Below are 22,681 nucleotides of genomic sequence, written 5' to 3'. Positions count from 1 at the left end.
AACCTGCAACCCCTCTACCAACTCCCAACCTGAAAGTACTCTGCTTCCTGTTTTTTTTTAAATGGGCTGGGAGGACTCAATAATTCAATATTTTGCACTTCTCTTGGTGTTTTTTCTCTCTGTTTTAATTCTAATCTGAGGAGCTTCCAGTCTTCTAGTTTGACAGAGAATCTCTAGGTTTTATCTGCTGCTGAGACTGACAGAATGTTGGGAAAAAAGTGTTGAAACATTGTACCCATTTAGCTTAAACTGCCTTCTAACTGGCTTTGTCTCCTTTCTTTTCTTGTAAAGCAAATAAAAATCTTCCGCAAACTTTAACTGACCATTTCTCCATTGTACCCCTCTGTGTTGGTGACTATAACTGATTAAGCATTCTTTTGTAATAAATTATTCTAGTGCCACTAATACTTGCCTTGATGAAGAAACATTAGCAATATGCCATATCGCTGTAAATCTACTGTGCTATATTAACAGAGTTTTAGGTAGTCTTATATATTTAAGAATAGGTAAGCTTACCCAGTCTCCAAGTTCCTCGGCTGAAACAACTTTCCTTATTCTGAGAATGCACACATTCATCTCCTAGACTAACATGTTACATCATATACCTTCTCTTGAAGATATTCACACTGTTTTTCTAGATTTCCTGTTTTGTATATCAGGGCTGCAGTACTGGCCTGCTATGCTGCTCCTTTGTCATTGGTTCTCTGTAGTTGTAATTCCAGAGAATTAAGTCAGTCCTGTGTTTTTGCGTCTCTCAGATGAAAAGTTTCAGTGTCCTTTATCAGCAGTGTAGTGTAGTGTGCAGTTTAAAAAAAAAATTAGCATTTTTTTTCATCAAAATCTGCTTCCTGAAAACATGCACTAAGGAAGGATTTGTACCCGAAAGCTTTGCAACCAGTATTTATTACTTTGTAGTAATAAACAGCTTGCCGTTGCTGAGGTTGGAGTTTTTGTTTCATAGTATTGCTTCATCTCAGACTTTGGTTTACCACTGCACATCCTTTTGTGTCCAAGCCAGATAACCCACATTTTAATTTCATGTAAGTATTTTAACTTGTCACCCTTAAATTAAAGTCTAGTATAGCTTCTTTCTAATCAGGTTTCTTTCTTTTTCCATGCTTTAAATTCTGTGCTGTTTTCTTTCTTTTTTTTTTAATGATCGGAGCAAAGTCATTTGCTGTGCCACACCTCCTGCCGCCTGTGTTTGCAGCAGTACTATATTACAAACCGTACATGCAGTGTGTATCTATTGTCGAATCCCTATCAGTTGATTGAGTTTTCAGAAACTAGAAATTCATACTGGCGAGATGATATAGTCAAATTTCCGAAAACTCAAAGCTTTTGAATGGAGATCGCTGTACAGTGATGACTGGGAAATTTACCATTTTCCTCAATGTAGTGCGCTCTTGGAATTGGTATATGTAATTTGCAGGGGTGAAGGGTGTGTGTGTGTGTGGGGGGGGGGTTGCTTACCTCCCTGCAAAAATGTAAAAAAAACAGATTTTTTTGTAATGGTCGAGTTTTTGGAAATTTTATCATATCAATCATATCATCTCGTCTATATGAATTTTGAGTTTCTGAAAACTCGATTAGCTGCCAAAGTCATGCCTGTGTATTTGTCCTTCTTCCTACTTTATTACTTTAGTTTGCTTTTGCTGCCTGTTCTTAAAAGATAAATACAATAAACTTTTTTTAAAGTTTTTTAAACTTATTTTGCTTTTGCTGCCTGTTCTTAAAAGAAAGATCACAATAAACAAAACATGCTGGAGGGAGAGATTCCTCTCCCAGAGACTTCCCATAGTCCGGAATAAACTACCTATCTATATCAAACAAAGCTTCTCATTAGCACTCTTCAAGAAAAATCTTGATGATTGGATGGGAGATAGGAAATTCACCCCGGGGATCACTTCTATGACTCTGCTCGACAGGGGCACAGAAAAATAATTTTCTTAAGTGGTGAAAGATAGGGTACCTTTTTGGCTAGGCTTGTATAGGCCCTAGGGCCAATAGCCTAATACCTACCTGTGAACCTATGAACCTATGAACTGACATAGATCCATATTGTCATATAGCATCTGTGAAGTCAGACTGGGTAGATATCTTTTATGTTTCTGACTTTGCATTTGGAGTTTTTCTTCCCTGAAGTTAACTGAAGTAAGTCTTCCCAACTGGACCTTCTCAGTTAGCAAGCATAAATAAATAAATAAGTTAACAGACCTACTGATAGACAAATATGTTTTGATAACCTACCCAGTCGGGTTTGTAACAGAGCAATAAACAACCTTTCTTCATTACCCTTTCTTTCATTTCCTAAGGTCCATCCTTATTTTCAAAATCAACAAGGTGACCTCCATGTGCCACATCTACTCATGAATGACGTTGCACCTCTGCCAAACTTTAATCAACTTCAGTACCACTTCAGATACCATCAGTTTTATATCCTGAAGCAATCCTATAACAACTCATTTGTCCACCCAAATATGCTAACAGGTTTACTCATGTTATGGGAGTAACAAATCTTCCCTCAATGAAGAATACATTCACCAACGTTGGCCAATGATCTCCCTCTCAACACTGAAGACAACATATCATGTCGCCTGTTTTGCACCTGTAACTCATACAGCTGGGAATTGTAGGGCAATCAAAGGTGTTAATATGCAGATATTATCAGGACACCTTCCTACTAGACTGGTTGGTGAACCCTAACTGATCAGCTGCACTCATCTATGGTGCCAGTCACTGAGAGCCATTGATGACTGTGCATCCCAGTCAGTGAGCGGTAACATATCCTTTGTATCTGGTCTGAAGTGTTACTATGGTACAGATGACACAGGCAGAGAGCAAGAGAGACGGTCTCTACTGGTAGTGACTGTTTTCCTTTTACCATGTGATTATAGTCTCAAAATTAGTGAATTTAAATAGCATGGGTGTGAGAAGTGCAGCTGTCCATGCCCCTGAAAAATGCTTATGTTGATATTTAATGTTTTTTACATTTGCTATGTACGTTATTATTATTATTTATTTTTTATGATAGTGTTGAGTTTGGGATGTGTGGCTGCATGACAACCTAGGTTTTTAGTGTGTGCAGTCAGTCAGTAAGCAGTTTGCAAATATTAAGGAGTCAGTAAAAAGGTTGTTGATAGTATCATAACTCCATCTGGACAATTAGCATGTAACATGCTGGGTAATAGCACACTTATAAATAACTTTTCCTCCCAGTTTCATACTGTTGGCTACAGCTCCATATAGACCTAGCATCCCTGTCATTTGATTAACTGTCTGCTATTACCCCAAAAATTCTATGGGAAACATTAAGAGAAAAAGGAATTAAGGTAAACACAAAATATTTACATAATAATACTATTTAAAAAAAAAACTGTAAAGAATAACAAACCAAACCGGAAATATACTACAGTGCGATCACTCACACTCTCTGTTGTCCCAAGTGAACTTTGTATCCTTCTATAGAGCAATTAAATCCTCTGGCCAATATTCCTAAAGAAACAGTACATCTTCTAACAGAATTATGATTGGGTTAATGGTTATGAACAAAACTGGAGACATTGTTACCAGCTTATCATCTTACAAAGTAAACAATGTAAAACAGCATCTTCTTTGACAATGGGTTCTCAAGTCATTTAACCTCTATGGGGTAAAAGTGAATAGGCTTCCGCAATGCAATGCTGTGCAGTGGGCATATGGGCAGATAGCATTCCACCCAGCTGCCCTTCTAGGAAAGCTAATCCATTTACATTATGAGACTCAACCCTCATTGTTGGAAATCCCTACCTCTTGCAATCCAACCACCATACAAGCCATAACCCCCCCCCCCCGTGCTTAATTCTTCATAAAGATAACTGAATTATCCAGGAGTCTATATCAAAGAATAAGAGAAGTGTTGTAAATATCTGTGACCAACCCCATGGTTATAAGCTAGAAGAGTATTACATATGGAAGGGTGAGGAGATATAAGGAGAGTGTTACAATCATCCACTGTGTCCACCTCAGTTCAGCTCCTGTATCACCCCTAGAATCCCAAATGTCCTTAGGCAAATTTCCTTAAATGGATAACATTCTTATTAGTCTGAAAGTCTTCCTCCAAAAACTTTCCTTTTTCTTCCTTCTGCATATCTGACTGACCGTGTTCTTCTCCAGTGTTCCTTAATTATTTATTACTCTCCTTAAAAACAAGCATACAAAAACAAGCAAATACTAAGCTGTTAATTAAAAAAAATCAAGTAAAATCATAAAACAAGGATGTGATGAATATTATTTCAAATTACTGACTTATTTTTAATTCTGACAACAGTATTTCAGGAGTGGTAGGTGACGAAACACATGTTGTCAATAAGAGAGGAAAGAATTTAAAAGGTATTCTTGAAAACCAAATTTTTAATCATAAAAGGTTAGTTTCCATTAGGGATACAAGAAAATGTGGATGGTATAATCAATGTCCTTATATATTGGAGCATGATAATTTGTAGAATTAAGTGGTCAACATGCAGATTATATTGGCAGGTGGGTGTAATTGTACAACTAAGGGTATTGTCTACATTGCAGTTTGCAACCACTGTGATGTGTTTTATGTGGGCAAACCTGAAAAATCTTCAAGTAGACATATCTATGAGTACAATTACCATATAAAGAAAAGGAATATATATATATAGAGAGAGAGATAGATGTATGTGTGTGTGTGTGTGTGTGTGTGTGTGTGTGTGTGTGTGTGTGTGTGTGTGTGTATTTACATATATATATATATATATATATATATATATATATATATATATATATATATATATATATATATATATATATATATATATATAAACAAACAATGTTGACACTGGATAGTCAATACAGTATCAAGACAAAATGACATTCTTATATCATCTGAAAAAGTTTTGACAACTTGCAGTTGTGCTTTCAGTTCCTCATCTGATGAGCTATACAGTTTTAAATCATCGACAAAGAGAAGTTGAGAAGTCTTTACACTTTGTTGTTTTCTAGGAGCCAAATTGTATCCATGGCCTAAGTTGATAAGTAAGCAGCTTAATGGGTTAATGGCAAGGCAGAATAGCAACGGTGACAGAAAGTCACCCTGGAATATCCTTTATCATACCTTAATTGCAAAGTGGTCTGCCACAGTTTCATGGTAACTGTAATGTAGTGAATCAGTGTAGGGTGTATCTTATACATTTTTAAGCACTCTCTTATCCATGAATGTGGGTGCTATCAAATATAGTCAATCTATGCCATACTTAAATTATTCCCCTTTTTACAGTTCTCCAGTATGACTTTATTTAACAACAAATTATCCTTTGTTCCATATGGCTTTCTTTTATTGCCCTTTTGTTCTACTGCCATAATTGACTTTTCTAAATGACTATAAACTCTGTCAGCATCAATTCCCATGCATAGTTTCTACGTTGTCAGAAGGCAAGTTATTGGTCTATAATTGTTAGGGTAGCTTGCAGGTTCATTCTTAAGTAGGAGCACTGTTTTGCCTATTATTAGCCAGGTTGGTGTCTCTTTGGGGTGCGCATATAAATAGTTCTTCCTCATGGCTAAATCTTCATGCAAAGATGTTAATACTTTTAACCAAAAGTTAGGTACTGCATCTGGGCCTGGGGGTTTCCAGTTAGAGGCTTTTCTTAACTTTGATACCTAGCTGGATGAGTTTGTCAATGATGCCAGAGTGGGGGATAGTGTCAAAAGCCTTGGCTAAGTCTAGGTAGGCTGTATGCACAGATTTGCTCTCATCCAGGGTGCTGGTGACTGTCTTGAAGAAGTCCACCAGGTTTAACAGGCATGATCTCCCTTTGACAAATCCAAACTTAGTAGGGTCAAGTGTTTGGAGATTACCTATATCTTTATTGATAAGGTCCATGATGATTCACTCTATGGCCTTGCAGATAAGGCTAGTCAGGCTAATAGGTCTATAGTTCCTGGGGTCAGTGGAGGCACCACCTTTGTGCAAGCGAATAATGGTGGCAGTTTTCCATTCAGCTGGGATGAAGCCAGTGCTTAGACTAAGATTGAAAAGAGTACCCAATGGTGTTGCTAATTCTTTTTGAAGCCCTCGTAGGACATAGCCTAAGATGTTATTAGGTCCCATAGATGCTGTGTATTTGGCCTTATTGAGGATGTTTATGACTTGCTCTTTAGCGATACAAGGTAGGGGACAGGTGGTAGAGCTGTCATGGAGTGCATGTGGCAGGGACAGGGGAGTGAAGTTTTCACAGAATCTGTCAGTCATCAGGTTAGCTATGTCCAGAGGATCAGTATATGTGATATCATTAACTATCTGTTAACACAAATCTGGGCCATTCCTTTTAGGTTACAGATGTAACTAAAGAATGCCTTGTGGTTTTCCTTAATTGAGGAAGCTAATTTGGGTTCATAGTTTCCATTGGAGGACTTCATAAGAAGTCTTGTTTGCTTGTTTAAGCTGAGGAGGGAGTGTTTCCGGTTTAGGGCTCACTCTGTCTTGCTCTTAGACAGCAATTTCTTCCTTTTATTGTAAAGCCTGTTAATGCATCTTTCCACCAGGCAGGTTTGCTCTTCCTTGAGGAGCTTATCTTGGTCCTATTAAGTACGGCCGAGTCAATGAGGCAGAGCACCTCGCTGGCCTTGTTCAAGAGGAATCTTGACCAATGGATGGGAGATCGCAGATACACCCCAGGGGTTACCTCAGTGTCACTGCTCGACAGAGGCACAGCAAAATAATGGGCATAGTTTCTCCTAACTAAAGGGGTGGCATAAGCCACAAAACTATGGGCTAGGCTTATAAATGCCCTCGGGCAGATAGCCTAGTATGAACCTATGAACCTATGAATGCAGTTATGCAGGTGTTTGTATAAAGCATTGAAGTAGAACTTGGCATAGTTGCCAGTTCCATCTGATGGGGGAGGTACAGTGAAGCTACTTATACCATCCTGTAAGAGGTTATAATCTGCTTTGGCGAAGTTTTTTAGTTTAGTTACTGCTGGGGGTGCTCAGGTGTGATAGTTCCTTCAAATAAGATGAATTTGTGGTCAGAGCTCACCAGGGAAGACCTCACAATGGGGGTGCTATGGTGGTCCCCCATATTGATAAGCACCAGAGCCAGGTTGCTGGCACCCTTTGTGGGGGTATTAGCCAGCTGGTCCAAGGCACTGGAATTAACAAAGTCAAGGAACCTTTGGGCAGTTTGAGCATGAGTAATTTACCCAGTCAATGGGTGGGTAGTTAAAGTCACCCAAAACCCGTGTTCGGATCTATCTTGATAGACTGAAGTAGATCCACGTAGGAAGAGTAGGTGTCCTAATTCATGGAGGGGGTCCTGTAGCTGGCAATGACTGGAATAGGTGTCCTAACAACAGTTAATTGAACCTGAAGTGTCTCCAGGGAGTCATACTGTTTAACCAGTCTGGAGGTGTATTTATCTTTAATGAATATCGATACACTGCTCCTTTAGTTTTCAACCCTTCAGATTGTGGTCTGGACATGTGGAAGGAGGTGTAACCTGGTATGGCTGGGGTGCTCTTCACAGCCTTGAACCAGGTGTTTGTGACTGCAAAAATGTCTGCGCCTTCCAAGGTGAGGACTGCTTCCAGTGAGTGCAATTTCATGTTAAGACTCCTAGCATTTAGCAACATAACCTTGAGGTTGTTTTTAGATGGAGTTTTTACATTGGGAATTTTGACCTTGAGACACTGCCTAAAAAGGCACTATAGGGGTGGCAAGAGCCTTAGCCAGTATCCAAAATCCCATGGGTGACAGATGAAGATCATCTCTGGCAAATCATTGAGGTCTGTCGGTCATGTCATTCCAGGCTGACAGATACTGGATCCTCTTAGAATGACACCAGAATCTGAGTCAATTATTGAAGTTAATCATTTTTTATTTGTACTGACGCATCATCCTAGGTGAAGGTAAAATGCTGCTTAAGGCTAGGAACATACCTGCCTGAGACACATAGTCTGAGGGCTCAGTAATGTCTCTGTTCATATAGTCCAGAGAGGTACGTCTCAAGTCGTTCACACCAACATGGACTATGATGGAGTCATAACAGTACCGTTTGTTGAGAGACTTGAGTGCATGTGTGATATGGTGGATCCTGGCACCTGACAGACAGCTACCCATGACCTTTTCCTTATCCAGCCTGGTGAGAGGGACATATGTGTGTTTCACGATGGAATCACCTATGACTAATATGTTTGGTTTTGTGGTTTACTTTAAGGGCTTGACAGGTGAGACACTGATACATGAGCTATTATGTGTATCGTGTTCTGCAGATGAAGTATTATGTGTAGCATGCTTGTGTTTGTGTTTGGGAGGTCTCTCATGTGTAGGTATGTTTCTGGTGAGGACCTCCACATATTTAGATATGTGTGATGTGGGTTTGGGTGGAGTAGGAGGTGAGGTGTGCATGCTGACAACCAGCTCATTGTCATATGTACTAACTGGTGTGAGAGAGGTCATGGATTCAAGGTTCTTAATATGGTTGCATCTCTCACATGTTGAGTTTGTGTGGACTAGGAGTAGAGGGTTGTTGCTGAACATAATGCAGTTGCTATACTGCCTCAGGATATATATAACTGAGTGTGTACCTTAAACAGATTTTTAAATGCATTTTGGTAACACTGCTGCATAATGCTTTGTTTTTGTTGATTAAATTATATAATTTTAGAAGGGTATAGTGTGAATTCAGTACAGTGCTACTTTGGAATGTATGATCATATCTTATAACACATTATACTGCATTCAGATGAGCATGAAATCTTATGCAGATTAATAATCCTTTGGAATTCTGGGAAAGCACAGCAAGTTACACTGAGATATTTCTGTTTTTTTTTTCAGGAATGCAGACAATATCATGGAGAATTTCATGGCTCAGCCTGTGGTCATGAAGGTCCATACGTACCAGATGTTCTCTTTTGGTGCATTATTTTGTTTTTTTCTACCTTCGTAATGTCAGGTGCATTAAAACAGTTCAAAACAAGCCCTTATTTCCCTACTAAGGTAAGTATTTGGGTACTTTTTTGAAGTATATGTAAAAAAATAAAAATATAATTAGTGTCCTCTGCATCATAGCTCTGGTTCTGTACCATTAGATTTTAAATCCTTGATCATCTTGAATGATCACCAGAGATCTTTGTATGTTTTTCCAGAATTCATTGGTAATCAAAAAGCCTTAAGGCAGGTTATTACCCCAAATTACAGCAGTGTAATGCCTATCTATAAAGTAGCCATACACAAGGCTAACTTAAAGAAACTGTTATTTCTATATACTTGCATGCATATGTTGCCAGCTAATGTGGGATTTATTGTATAACTGTCATAACTTCTGTTTTTCAACAGAGACCATTTCATTCATTATATTAAAATGTAAAATACAATATGTAAAAAGAGAAATGCAAATGAAATATAGCATTTCATTTTTTGATTTAATTGGTTCTATCAAACATGCTTTAATATTCATTCTTATTTACTGAAAGACCAAACAGTTTTGATGATTTACAGTATTTATGATTTACATAAAAAATACTGGTAAAGTAGGTGATTTCTAAGATAAAATTTATATTTTCAGTCTACTTATATTTTCTTAATTACATTTAACTATTTTATTAGTAAACATGTGGATAATTATTTTCAGTTTTTTTTTACTTCAAATTCCTAATGTTCAAATTATTATTGTGTATTTTATCAGTGGAACCATTCGATAATCAGTTTCAGTGATTTTGGGAACATATATAGGTATAAAGTGAAGAAACAAGGACAAGGTTGAAGTCTTTCAAAAACCATACAGTGATTATGCAGATTTCACTAAATCTCTTTTCTGTAGTGTAGTGTTTGTGGGCCCTTGAAATTTGAACTGTCACAATGATATCAAGCATCACACGTGTTCTGCTAAAATGATACAAGACCCCATACCTATAATATCCATGATCACATGATAGTCTGGCAATTAGCATATAGGATTTTGTTCCACACTGGTACTTTTTGTGCTTCTTGTAAAAAAGAGTATAAGGTTTGATTCCTGTCACCTCTGTTTGCCTGCTGTGTGAACTCTGAACAAGTCACTTAACCAGACACTGCTCTTAGGTCACTCCTGAAAATGGACATTTGTGTTCAGTGGACTTTCCCACTTAACGGATGTATAAAATAAAATGAAATAAAATAAAAGTTTGCCATTGCTGTGTATAGCAGTAATATTCTTCGTGCTATGTTATTACCCATGACACAGACTAGGAGTCTAAACCTCATTCTGACATGCTGCAGTCATATCATGCACACCACTAGGAGTCTAAACCTCATTCTGACACGCTGCAGTCATATCATGCACACCTTCTTTGGAGGTAACACCTGCCTGCTCTTAATCTCATTCACATGTTGCACATTATGAGTGTTGTGCCGGTAAGTCTGTGGCCAGTACTGACATCAAGTGCGTTTCAGAAGCTGCTGTAAAGGATGTGGTCAGTTCCACGTCATTTTGTTCTTTTTATTGTTTTGTTTAGTTAAAGCTTGGCTTCACCTGACTTTTTCTGTTAGTGTTCTTTTTGTTCTTTCTTTCACTGATGAAGATGTTTTCCTGCAAATTCTGAATGATTATGTCTTAATGCACCTGCAGGGGACATTGGACTCCTTTGAGGTATATTATCACATTTTGCCTCAGGTTTTTATGGACTCAGTACTGCAATCCAGTTGTACTATTTGCCAAATATTGTCTCATGATGATGTAGTAGTGAGGTTATGAATGTCAGTATTTGCTGTTTGTGAAAATGTTTTATTTGGAGAAAGAAAGACAGATGCATAATTATGTACATAGAAACACGACATAGGTGTGTATTTTGCATCCTTTTGGTCCACAATTTGCCCTGCAGTATTTTATAATATCTTACCATACTACGCATTCAGCCATTCTGAAAATTAGCAAGGGTATTAATTCTTTTAGTTGATCTGGTCACGCCTTTCTGCACAGACATATTTCATTCCAGAAAACTTTTTTAACTATCAGTTAAAGTTTTCAGGCTCTAATATTACCTTTCATTTTATATCAATTCTTTGCATTTCCTTAGATTTAACAGCTAAGAATGGTATTAATTCCCGGAAACATTACAGAGTAATATAAGAGAAGGAGAATGGGAAAAACTGGGAAAGGGAGAGTTCATCGTGCAGAAGCAAAAGAAATCTGATAGCTCTGGAGCTCTGCTTATCTTATTTGATATTAAATACAACTTGTTTGTCGCATAGCTTGATATGATAAATCTCTTAGCCTTCATGGCTGTTGTAATGCCCTAAATTACAAACGTTACTTTTAGTTTTCTCCCTCCATTTATCAACCCTGCTTTAGAATATACTGGGTATATCTTTGTCCTTTGTTTCAAGTCACAATTCCTCTTTATGAAAATGTTTTTTTTTCATATTAGCTCTGTAAGTGTAAACCCACTTTAAGCCAATACATACTCTGAGACTTACCCCCTCTGTCCATGCTACTCACTGAGGTTTCCAACACCAGGATCATAAAGAACTTTCACAACAATGCTTTGCATAATAGATTACATGGATTTGTACTATTCACTTTCTTACTACTTTGCTTACTGGTGATAGCAACAAGACCCTTATTAATGTACTAGTTAGAAAGTATTCAATACAGTTTTATTAGATAAATGTATACATATTCATAATGAAAAGTTCAGGAAGATATCATGTCAGCAAGGTAGTCAAGATTTTATGGAACTTTATAGAGAATGACATCATAAACTATATTTTAGAAAGGCCATTTCATTCCTATACTGGCCATTCTGTTGGTGCTGAGATGAGTTGTACTCATCTTCTCTCAAAAGACCTGCAAAATTGGGAAAGTGTCAAAAATCTGAATCAGTGTACCCACAACCCCTTAACCACTAATCTTCATTCAGCCAGTCTGACAACAAACCATCCTGTGCATCTTAAATGCAGGTTTTGAGGGCATGGATATGGTTATACTGCTCCAAATGGGCATATGATAGATCAACAAGCAAAGGAGAGTAGTATTGCTGGAACTGAATTCATCCTCTAGTCTTGGTGAGTACCTTCATGAGGTTGACCTTGTTTTTCATTAAATCTCACCAAAACAACAGTGAGATAGAGACTGTATATTATATAGCATATATCATGGACAGAAGTGGGTTAAAAATTTAAAAGATAGCATTGCGCACAAGACCCAGGATAAAAAAGTGCCCAATCCTGGTAGGTGCACTGGTGCCAGGAGTGGAAAAAATGATAGTGTAGAATCCTCAAGACATGGAAACAGTCCTACAGAGGGGCTAGGCCAGGCTCAATGGAAAGATGCCCCCCCCCCCCCCCATAATTTTGGGTGGACTCAAGGAAGGACATTCCTGAGCACCATAGAACCAACTGATGTTATTCCTCTAGAGACTAGATCTAACTCATAATGAGTAACAAAGGTATGCGGTGACACTCAGGTTGCAACTGCACAGATGTCATTTATGGATGTTCTCAACCAGACAACAGCAGAAATAGCTACTGCTCTCATTGAGTGTGCTTTTCAGGATATCTGCAAAAACGTACACATCCTCCTATAAACAAAGGAAATGCAGTCTGTAATCCACTTGGGTAGAGTTATTTTGCTCACAGACTGTCCTAATGTATTGTCCAGAAAGGAAATAAACAGACAAAAGTCAACTTTTCTGATACCCTTAGTCCTGTCAAAGTAGAATCTTAGTTGTCTATGAACATCTAACAGGTGTAATGATTACTCACTCTTGTTAGAGTAATTTGGGAAAGATACCAGACAGCTGATGCATTGATTAAGGTTGGTTTCCGAAACAACCTTAGTTAGAAAGGATGAGTTCATTCTGAGAGAAACTTCATCCTTTTGAAAAATGAAATATGGTGGCCTAGACGAAAGTGCTTGAATTTCCAAAATCTGTCAAGCCGAAGTGATGGCTACCATTAAGATAGTTTTCCAGGATAAAAACTTTAGATCACACTTAGAGGCTGGTTCAAAGGGGAATTGTGTCAGAGCTTGCAGCATTAGAGTAAGGTCCTAAAGAGGTGTAGGATCCTTGTAAGAGGGTTTAAGGAGAAGAGCACCTTTCAAAAAGGCTTTACAAAGCCTATTTGAGGCCACTGATGATCCATGCAAATAAGTTTGGAAATTAGAAATGGCTGCCAGTTGGACTTAAGTAGAAGAGGAAGTGCCTTCATTGACGATGAAGGCTAAAAAAATTATGAATTTTGTGTACAGGTACTGAGAAAGGGTCAAAATGATGTAGGGATGCCCAATGAACAAATCTTTTCCATTTACTTTCATAAAGTTTACATGTAGATGGTTTGTGAGATGACAAAAGGATGCATCAGGCAGGAGACAGGGGAAGAGAGCATATTGTGCCTAGCCACTAATGGAATTGGAGAAACCAAGATGTCAACTTTTGAGTTGTAATGTGAGGGTGAACTGATGCCTGTCGGGTATGACAGAAGGTCTAGATTTGGATGCAGAATCCAAGGTTGTTGTATCAGGTGAGGCCAAAGGAAGGGGAACCAAATTTACCGAGGCCAAAAGGGGGCAATGAGGATGTCTTTGCTCTTCAACTTGGCTGATTCTGTAGAAATTTGGGAATTAGAGGGGTTGGTGGAAAGGCATAAAGGAGACCGGGTAGCTAATTGTGAGTGTCCCTCAGTAAATCCCCCTATGGGTGGATAAGGGCAAAGTAGCTGCTGCATTTGTTGTTCAGAGGGGGTGGCAAAAAGGACACAGCAAGGCTGGCCCAATGTGTGGAATATCCTTTCGAAACTTCTGTATTGAGGGACCACTCATGAGGTAGAAGAATGCACCTGCTCAGTTTGTCTGCTATCACATTTGACATCCTCGAGATATACATTGCAGTCAGAAAGCAGTTGGATGAGATCACCCACTGCAGTAATCTGAGGGTTCTTCTGCATAAGGGGTAAGATCTAGTTCCCATTGTTTGTTGATGTACCAGACCACTGACATTTTGTCTGTTTGAATCACAGTCATCCCTAGAGGTAGAGAGTCTTGGAATGCTTGCAGTGCTAATAGCACTGCTCTCATCTCTAGAAAATGTATGTACAGATTGGCCTCCACTGGGGACCAATTGCCTTGAACTGTCTTTCACTGGCAATGCCCCCTCCCCCACCCAAGCTTGGAAGTGTCAGTGGTCACTGTGGCCTTGGGTTGAAGGGGAAGAAATGGGCGTCCTTGTAAGACTTGTTTTGAATTAACCCACCATAGGAGATCTCTCGTGCATGTGTTGGTGATCAAAACTGGGATTGAGAAGGAATGCTGAAGGATGGACCATTGTGCTGCAAGCAACCATTGTAAAATTCTCATGTGGAACCTGGCTAGGGGAACAAGGGTTATGGCAGCCGCCATTGATCCTAATGTTTGAAGTAGTATCTGTGCCGGAAAATTGTTCCTTTGTAATAGTGTCTGGACTTCAGTCTGGATAGTTTCCATTTAGGATGGAGGAAGTGAGGCAATGGAGGCTGTTGTGTCCAACAATGCTCCTATAAATTATAGAATTTGTGTTGGTTCCAGCAAGGATTTTTTGAAGTTGATTGTGATACCTAAATGGTCGCATAATTGTAAGAACTTTTGTTTTGCTGTTAGCAGTAGTTGCCTTGTAGTAGCAGAAATAATCCAATTGTCTAGGTACGGAACACCCAGAATCCTTGCAGTCTTAGGTAAGCTGCTACTACTGCCATGCATTTGGTGAACACCCTGGCCGCTGTGGTGAGACCAAAGGGCAGAGCTCTGAATTGGTAATGACTGGATCCTAGATGGAAGAGAAGGAATCTTCTGGAATGTCTGTCCATCTTTATGTAGTAGTACACATCCAGATCCAGTCATCCTATCCTAAAAAGCAGAAGAATGGACTGAACTGTGACCATCCAGAATTTGTTTTTTTGAACAGATTTGTTCAGTTCTCTGAGATCAAAAATTGGTTTCTAGTCCCCTGTCTTTTTTGGCACTAAAACAAATATTGAGTAAAACATGGATTCTATTTGCTCTGATAGGACTTCTTTGATGACTCTTTGTTCTAGCAGCTTTTGAATTTGAATGGCTGCTTGTTCCCTCTTACTATGTGGAACATCCTAGGTAGTGGTGTACAGAAAGATTCCAATTGTTTTGGTGCTGACATAGGTATCGGAACCTAGGAAGCAGATACAGGTTCTGAAGCATGCTTGAGGGTCAAAGATTTAGAAGTCAGGTCCAATGGAGACGAGGACCTTGATGTCTTTTTCTTTTTTGGATTCGGTGCTGAAGAAGTGCTCAGAACTGAGGCAGACTGTTTCTTCACCTCTGAACATCTAGCCTGCCAAAGGACGAGGGAAGCAGGCCTTTCAGTATGAGTTTGTTCTTCCTCTCTACCAATGCTCAGTGACTAAAAGTGTGGCAAATAGAACAGTCTTCTTACAAATGTAAGAGACCCAAGCAGTATACACATAATGAATGCTGCTCTGAAAAGTGGATTTCATGGCTGCATTTTGTGCATTTCTTAAAGCCAGCTGGAGTTTTCTGTTTATCTACCATTGTAACAAGAAGTCAGTGGCAACACAGCACAAACACACTCACACACTCACCCTCGGATACAAAGATTGCCACACAAGAAACCAACAGGTAGAGGAAAACGAAAGAGAAAGGGGTTTGTTTGTTTGTTTTTTTTTTAAGGAAAGAACTTCCAGCAATGGTACTGAGACTTACCAAGCAGTAAGAAAAAGGGTGCGGGATAACAGCAATGGTAAGCAAGAGCTACCTAATCATAGATGGAAAGGAGGGGACAGGAAAGTATGAAAAAATCTCCCTAAAAAAATGGCTGAGAGTTACTTAGGAGGTGCGATAAATAAGAAACAGGCTAGAAAGATAATTAGAAATGAAGAAAAGGGGAAGTTATAGAAATTATTATTACTTCACTGGTAAGGCTCGAGAGCATAATGGAAAACCACGTCTGAAGCTGAAAGCGGCATATGAGATCTGAGGTAATCTACCCTAAGCATTATGGGTAAGAGATGTGCTCGAGAGTTTTTGGAATCCACAAGCAATCGAAGTGGCCAAGCTGGTTCCTACATATCGGAATTCAACCCACACTTTGATGACAAGTGAAGGATTTAGTGTAGGAAATCTAAGAATTTAGTGTAGAAAATCTAACTCTGATAACATCACAGCAGGACAGAGCAATGGATCCCCAAATTAAGGAGAAACCAGTGGAGTGGGAAACAACTGATCAGTTTCCATATGAAGATACTTTGGAGCCTTTCATAGGAAACCGGTACAAAAGTTCAGTGGGAGTTTCACAGCAAGGGAGGAAACAGGAAACTTTGGCAACTCTGACGAAGTCAGTGTTGTGGAGTGATGGGCCAGTGAGTTCCCATATGAAAGAGCAATGGATGACACAGGATGAAACTGAAGAGAATGTGGCACAGGAAGATACTCTGGAACTTTTTGTGTAGAATGCCCTCAGGAAACAGAGAACAAAGAATTTGTTGTCTGTTTAGAAGAAAATGATCTAAAAGATTTGCTTGATTTAATAGAGATGGACAGACATATTAAGATCAATGAATGAAATAGATTACAGAAAGTCAATAAAATCCAAAAAGTTAGAAGTTTGATAAAACAAATGAACACAGTAATTAGGACTACTCGTAGAAATTCATGGGATATAACAGAAGTAAACAGGACATACTACTTTGTAGCTAAATTAATAACAGATAAAGTCTTACCACAAAACACACGGTAGTAAGGGTAAGGAAGGGGAGAAATCAAATGCCATCATGGAATTATAAAATAGAAAAAATTATAAAGCAGTTAAGACAAGAAGTGTCACGGTTAGAAGAATATAGAAGGGGAAACAGATCAACAAAAATATTCAGAAAGATAGACGTGATAAATACCAAAAAGACAGACATGATAAAAGCAATAAATAGTATCAGAACAGATCAGGATCTATCATGTACTATTGCAAATAATAAGCTAAAAATATGAGCACAGGTGGAAAAACTTTGAAGATACGCAGATAAATGTAAAGGAACAGTACAAAATAAGCAATTTATTGATGACTCAAAAAGTTTTATAGAGAATTGGGAAACAAGGCAAAAGGAACTGAAACACCACCAAAAATAGAAGAAATTGATACATTTTGGAGAAATATCTATGAAGATCCTGTGAAACATAACAAAGATGCTGAATTTATAGAAAAAGTAAAAGAAAGAATAACAAGTTCAAATGTATAGGATATGAAATAGGACAAAGTAATGCCCAGAGAGATTAAAACAAACTTAAGAATAGCTCCTAATTGGAAAACCCCAGGGCCAGATACAGTACCTAATTTCTGACTAAAATATTAACATCTTTTCATGAAGATTTAGCCATGAGTAAGAGCTATTTATATGGGCACAGCAAACTGACACTAACCTGGTTAACAACAGGGAAAACAATGCTTGTACTTAATAGTGAACCTGCAGGCTATCCTAAAAACTCTAGACCAATAACTTGCCTTCTGATGACATATAAAGTAAAGTATATACTTAAATTGAGGCTGACAGAGTTTATAGTCATTTAGAAAAAAACTCAATCATGTCAATAGAACAAAAGGGTAATAAAAGAAAGTCATATGGAACAAAGAATCGTTTGTTGTTAAATAAAGTCATAATGGAGAACTGTAAAAAAGGGAAGAATCTAAGTATGACATGGATAGACTATAAAAAATTATTTGACAGCATCCCACATTCAAGGATAAAAGAGTGCTTAAAAGTGTAGAAGATACCATGAAACAATGGCAAACCACTTTACAGTTAAACAATGATAAAGGGCAAATTAGTATTCCAGGGATAAAAATTCAGAGAGATGTTCCAGGGTGACTCTTTGTCACCGCTGCTGTTTTGTCTTGCCCTTAACTCAGTAAGCTGTCTGCTTAATATATTAGGCCATGGCTACAATTTAGCTCCCAGAAAACAACGCACTGTAAGGACTTCTCAATGTCTCTTTGTCGATGATTTAAAACTGTATAGTTCATCAGATGAGAAACTGAAAGCACAACTGCAAGTGGTCACAACTTTTTTTCAGATGAAATAAGAATGTAATTTAGTCTTAATAAATGTGCAAAACCAACCTTTAAAGCAGAAAAAGTGCAGCACCAAGAAAACATCAGTTTGGGACAGGAATGCGATATAGAAACTTGAGCAAGAGGCAGTGTATAAATATCCGGGAATTGATGAAGGATCAACAATAAAACATGAATAAATATGAATAAAACTTAGTAATGAATATCTTAGAAGACTAAAATTAATACTGAAAACAGTGCTGACATCTAGGAACAAAGTCCAAATGATAAACCCAATTTTCTCCTCCTGTCCTAACTTACAATTTTGGAGTGATTGACCATCCCCAAATGGTGTTGGATCAGTTGAACAGGAAAACAAGAAAGATGCTTCACGCTTAACAAATGACTTATAAAAATCAGTGTATACCAAGACTATATGGGTCTATATTAAAACCACAAAAGCTTGCAAACGTGAATACAAGTACATCGACACATAAATGTCGAAGTACAACTAGAGCGAAATACATAATCTGCGAAATTCAAAATGCCAAATGTATTTCCTTGGCCAGCAGAGTGACCATGGGGATGAGGAAATATATCATTTTCCCCATTGTAGTGTGATCTCAGAGTTGGTATATTAAAGTAGGGGGCTGTGGGGGTGCAGCCCCCCTGCAAAAGTGTGTTTATTAAAGTTTGTTTAGTTAGGTTTTCCTTACCTGTATGGCGTGTTGTTTTACGAAATACATTCGGTATTCTAATTTTCGCCAATTTCGTATTTCACTCTTGTTGCACTTTGATGTTTATGTGTCGATGTATTTGTATTCGCATTTGTAAGCTTTCACAGTTTTAATATAGACCCATATACATTCCCAGCTCTGAAGGAGGTATGGGCCTCCTCAAAACTCTTTACATGTGCAGATCTGCAATTGTAGGACTGCATACATATCTGCTGACCTCACAAGACCCAAATGTAGTGAAAGTTTTAAATCATGAAGAAAATAAGTCTAAGATAACTTCCCTGCTTATATATATAGTTGGGGGGGTGGGGGGCATAGCCCCCCCACATAGTTTAGGTATATATTGTCTTCTGCAAATAATTATTCATTGCAGTTATAAGTATCCATCTGCATGTTTCAAAATGTGGGGGGCTGTGCCCCCCAACTAAATATACTAACTCCTGGATCGCACTACAGTGGGGAAAAGGGCATATACCTTTTTCCTTTAATGTGTCAGTGTTATGAGTTTCAGTCAAATGAGTATTCAGTGTTTTGAACTTTTGATGTTCTGATCTCAGTCAAAGGAATTTCAGTCATATGAAATTTCGCTCATGTGTAGTAAACCCATATATATTGAAAAAGTGGGGAGAAACAGATAAATGCAGGTTTTACAAAACAGAACTGGAAAAACTTACATTACTCATTACTGGGTGTGGTACAGTCATGGTTGAGGGTCTGTATCCTGAAAGGAACAATAATGTGACAAGACTATCACATTGGGGATTGTGCAAACACTAAAATATAAAAGTTGCTGAGAAGCATTGGAGACACAAGTCACAAAGCATTATCAACGCTGATGAAGTCAATATTGCATGGGATAACCCATTTCCAAGAGTTCAAAAATATAATGCAAGAAAACCAGATATAGCAGCCCTAAAAAAAAGGCAAAAGTAGCGATGAACATGGAAATGACTGTATCCAGCGATTATAATGTCTTATGTACAGAGAGACAAAAAGTCTTAAAATACCAGGATTTAAAATGAGAGCAGTATAAAGTATAAACTGTTCCAGTAGTAGTAGGAGGAGAAATAGAACTAATAAAAACTTATAATCATGGTTAAATATGCTACCAGTACATGTAACCCCACATGAATTGCAGAAGGCAGCAATTCTGGTACATTGTATGCGCTGTGAAGAGCACTTTTGGCTAACATCAAAGATGGATACAATACCGATTTCCTGAATTGTATTTATTTATTCATATTTGTTTACTGGGGTAGTGCAGTGAACAATATTGACTAATTTCAGGATCAGCCCAGGTGAAATACAAAGCATTTCACAAAAAAAACAGAAATGTAAACAGTAACAGAGTATTTCAGACTAATTACACAGAAAAAAATGTGCATATATTACAATCTAGTGAACAAGTTCAGTGCAATGTACAAAAAGCAGAGTGTAACATTTGTTTCTAAAGTGGGTCGGTCTTCAGTATATCTTGAGAGAGCAGAGACTTGGAAAGGAGATGGGCCTTTGACAAAGCTGAAGCATTTGGCTTGGATGAGGAAGTGCTTTTTGAGTTGCATTCTAAATTTGGAATAAGTACTGATTTCCTTAATGTCGATGGGGAGAGTTTGCCAAAAAGCAGGTGCCTGAGAGGAGAAGGCATGTGCAGTGCTGTGGAGTTTGGTTCTAGGGGTAATGAGAGTTGGTGTGACAGAGCATGTGCAGTGCTGTGTAGTTTTGTTCCATGGGTAATGAGAGTTGGTGTGACAGAGCATGTGCAATGCTGTGGAGTTTGGTTCTATAGGTAATGAGTGACAGAGCATGTGCTGTGCTGTGGAGTTTGGTTCTAGGGGTAATGAGAGTTGGTGTGACAGAGCATGTGCAGTGCTGTGGAGTTTGGTTCTATAGGTAATGAGTGACAGAGCATGTGCAGTGCTGTGAAGTTTGGTTCTATAGGTAATGAGTGACAGAGCATGTGCAGTGCTGTGGAGTTTGGTTCTATAGGTAATGAGTGACAGAGCATGTGCAGTGCTGTGGAGTTTGGTTCTATAGGTAATGAGTGACAGAGCATGTGCAGTGCTGTGGAGTTTGGTTCTATAGGTAATGAGTGACAGAGCATGTGCAGTGCTGCGGAGATTGGTTCTAGAGGTAATGAGAGTTGGTGTGACAGAGCATGTGCAGTGCTGTGTAGTTTGGATCCATGGGTAATGAGAGTTGGTGTGACAGAGCATGTGCAGTGCTGTGGAGTTTGGTTCTAGTAGTAATGAGAGTTGGATAATTTTTGAAAGTTAAGTAGTAACTCATTTTTCTATTGTATATCTTATTAATTTTGTAATTCCACCAAAGATGTTCTGTGTTAAATGTACATGTATAGTTGTGTGGAATTGTTACATGTTTGTTAGTTAAAGCAGATGTTAATATATTAGAAACTCCAAACTCTTAGATCTTCTCAGAAAAACCTAATCACTGTCCGAAAACCCAATCGTCCCTCTGGTCACCTTCTGCTATCCTTTTCCCTAGCTAAAAATGTAATTCTCTTCCTTCCTCTCTTAGGACTTGTGAAAACTTTGAAAGTTTTAAAACTCAGCTACATGCTTTCCTTTCCTCTAACAAGAAATGCAACTGCATGCTCCCCACCTAGTCTAATATATCACTCCTCCCCTAAACGCCTGGCTAACTCTGAGTACTATCTAACCTCAAAAATGTACGTATTGTAAATATCTCAATTGCACTATATAACAAAAGAACCTATGCCTGCTCTCTAATATGATATGAAATTGTAAATTGTATTTTTTACACTATGGTTGTATCTGTAACTAAACGTTTTAATTGTGGAGCTTTTCTGTTATCTGTAACTAAACCTTGTAATTGTGGAGCTTTTCTCCCTGGGCCTCCACTGAAAATGGGCTCCCTGAGCCTAGTAGACCTCTCCGGTCATCAAACTGGAAATAAATAAATAAATAAATAAATTATAACACTTTGATAGTAATTCGAACTGACTTTTCTGCTCACTAAGGATAGTATCTCTGTTTTCTTAAGTATATCTTTTATTGCATCGTATTTTCCATCGGTAACATCTAAGAAGATTATCAGTAAGTTTGACTTATGCTAAAGCTGATGGTATTGTAATCTGTGTTAAATTCCAGAGGGTATAATCATAGAAAAAGAGCAGAAATACTCTAGGTTTGTTAATATGAAATAAATAAGCAGTTGTTAACCACGTTAGCCCACTAGGTGCACAGTCCCTTTGCAAGGGCAACCATGGAGAGTAGAAGCAAACCACAAATAGCTACAGATACAAGGAAATAATTTTCTTTTTCTTTTTATTCAACTCTAGCGCCTCAGCCAGTGCCTTTAAGGAGTACAAAAGTTACAAAACACACACACACACACACACACACACACACACACACACACACACACACACACACACACACACACACATCTATATATAATATACAAGTCCACACCCTTCAATAAAACAATTAAAACATTAATTAACTAAGTACTTCCAATTAAGATCAGTGTTCAGTCCATTAGGAGTCAAAGTAGCATACTTCAATATTAATAAAACTTCTTTACATAGCAACTTATCTTTTATAGATGTCAGTTCTCCCAAATTTACACAAACATGTTCTAAAACACAACCTTTTAAAACTCTAAAATCACTGTTATGATAATATTTAAAATAAAGTGCCAATGGGCTTTCTGTATTGTTATTTTGTATATCCCTAACATGTTCCAAAATCCTAACTTTGAACATCATTTTAGTCTCCCCCACATAAAACTTATCACATGGACATATAAGGATATAAACTACACCCACAGTATTTCATGAAAAACTTTGATTACAGTAATATTCAACAAACTATTCAGAACAAGTGGACAAATAGAACAAGTCCCATAAGGAAAACT

The 22,681-nt window shown here is 38.0% G+C and overlaps 1 protein-coding gene across 1 annotated transcript in view; it reads left to right on the top strand.

The window, feature by feature from the left end:
* SLC4A10 (solute carrier family 4 member 10) overlaps nucleotides 1–22,681 on the top strand; it is a 3,247,445-nt gene that overhangs the window by 2,549,945 nt on the left and 674,819 nt on the right. Inside the window, exon 16 of the mRNA XM_044074780.1 lies at nucleotides 8,842–9,003. Within this exon, the coding sequence (XP_043930715.1) occupies nucleotides 8,842–9,003 (162 nt within the window). The remainder of the gene's footprint in view (nucleotides 1–8,841; nucleotides 9,004–22,681) is intronic.

This window comes from Protopterus annectens, chromosome 6.part0, assembly GCF_019279795.1.
Source record: "Protopterus annectens isolate FY-2018-M chromosome 6.part0, PAN1.0, whole genome shotgun sequence".
NCBI lineage: Eukaryota > Metazoa > Chordata > Ceratodontiformes > Protopteridae > Protopterus > Protopterus annectens.
The sequence above is the reverse complement of the archived record's forward strand: the minus strand, read 5'-3'. Positions and strand labels throughout refer to the sequence as shown.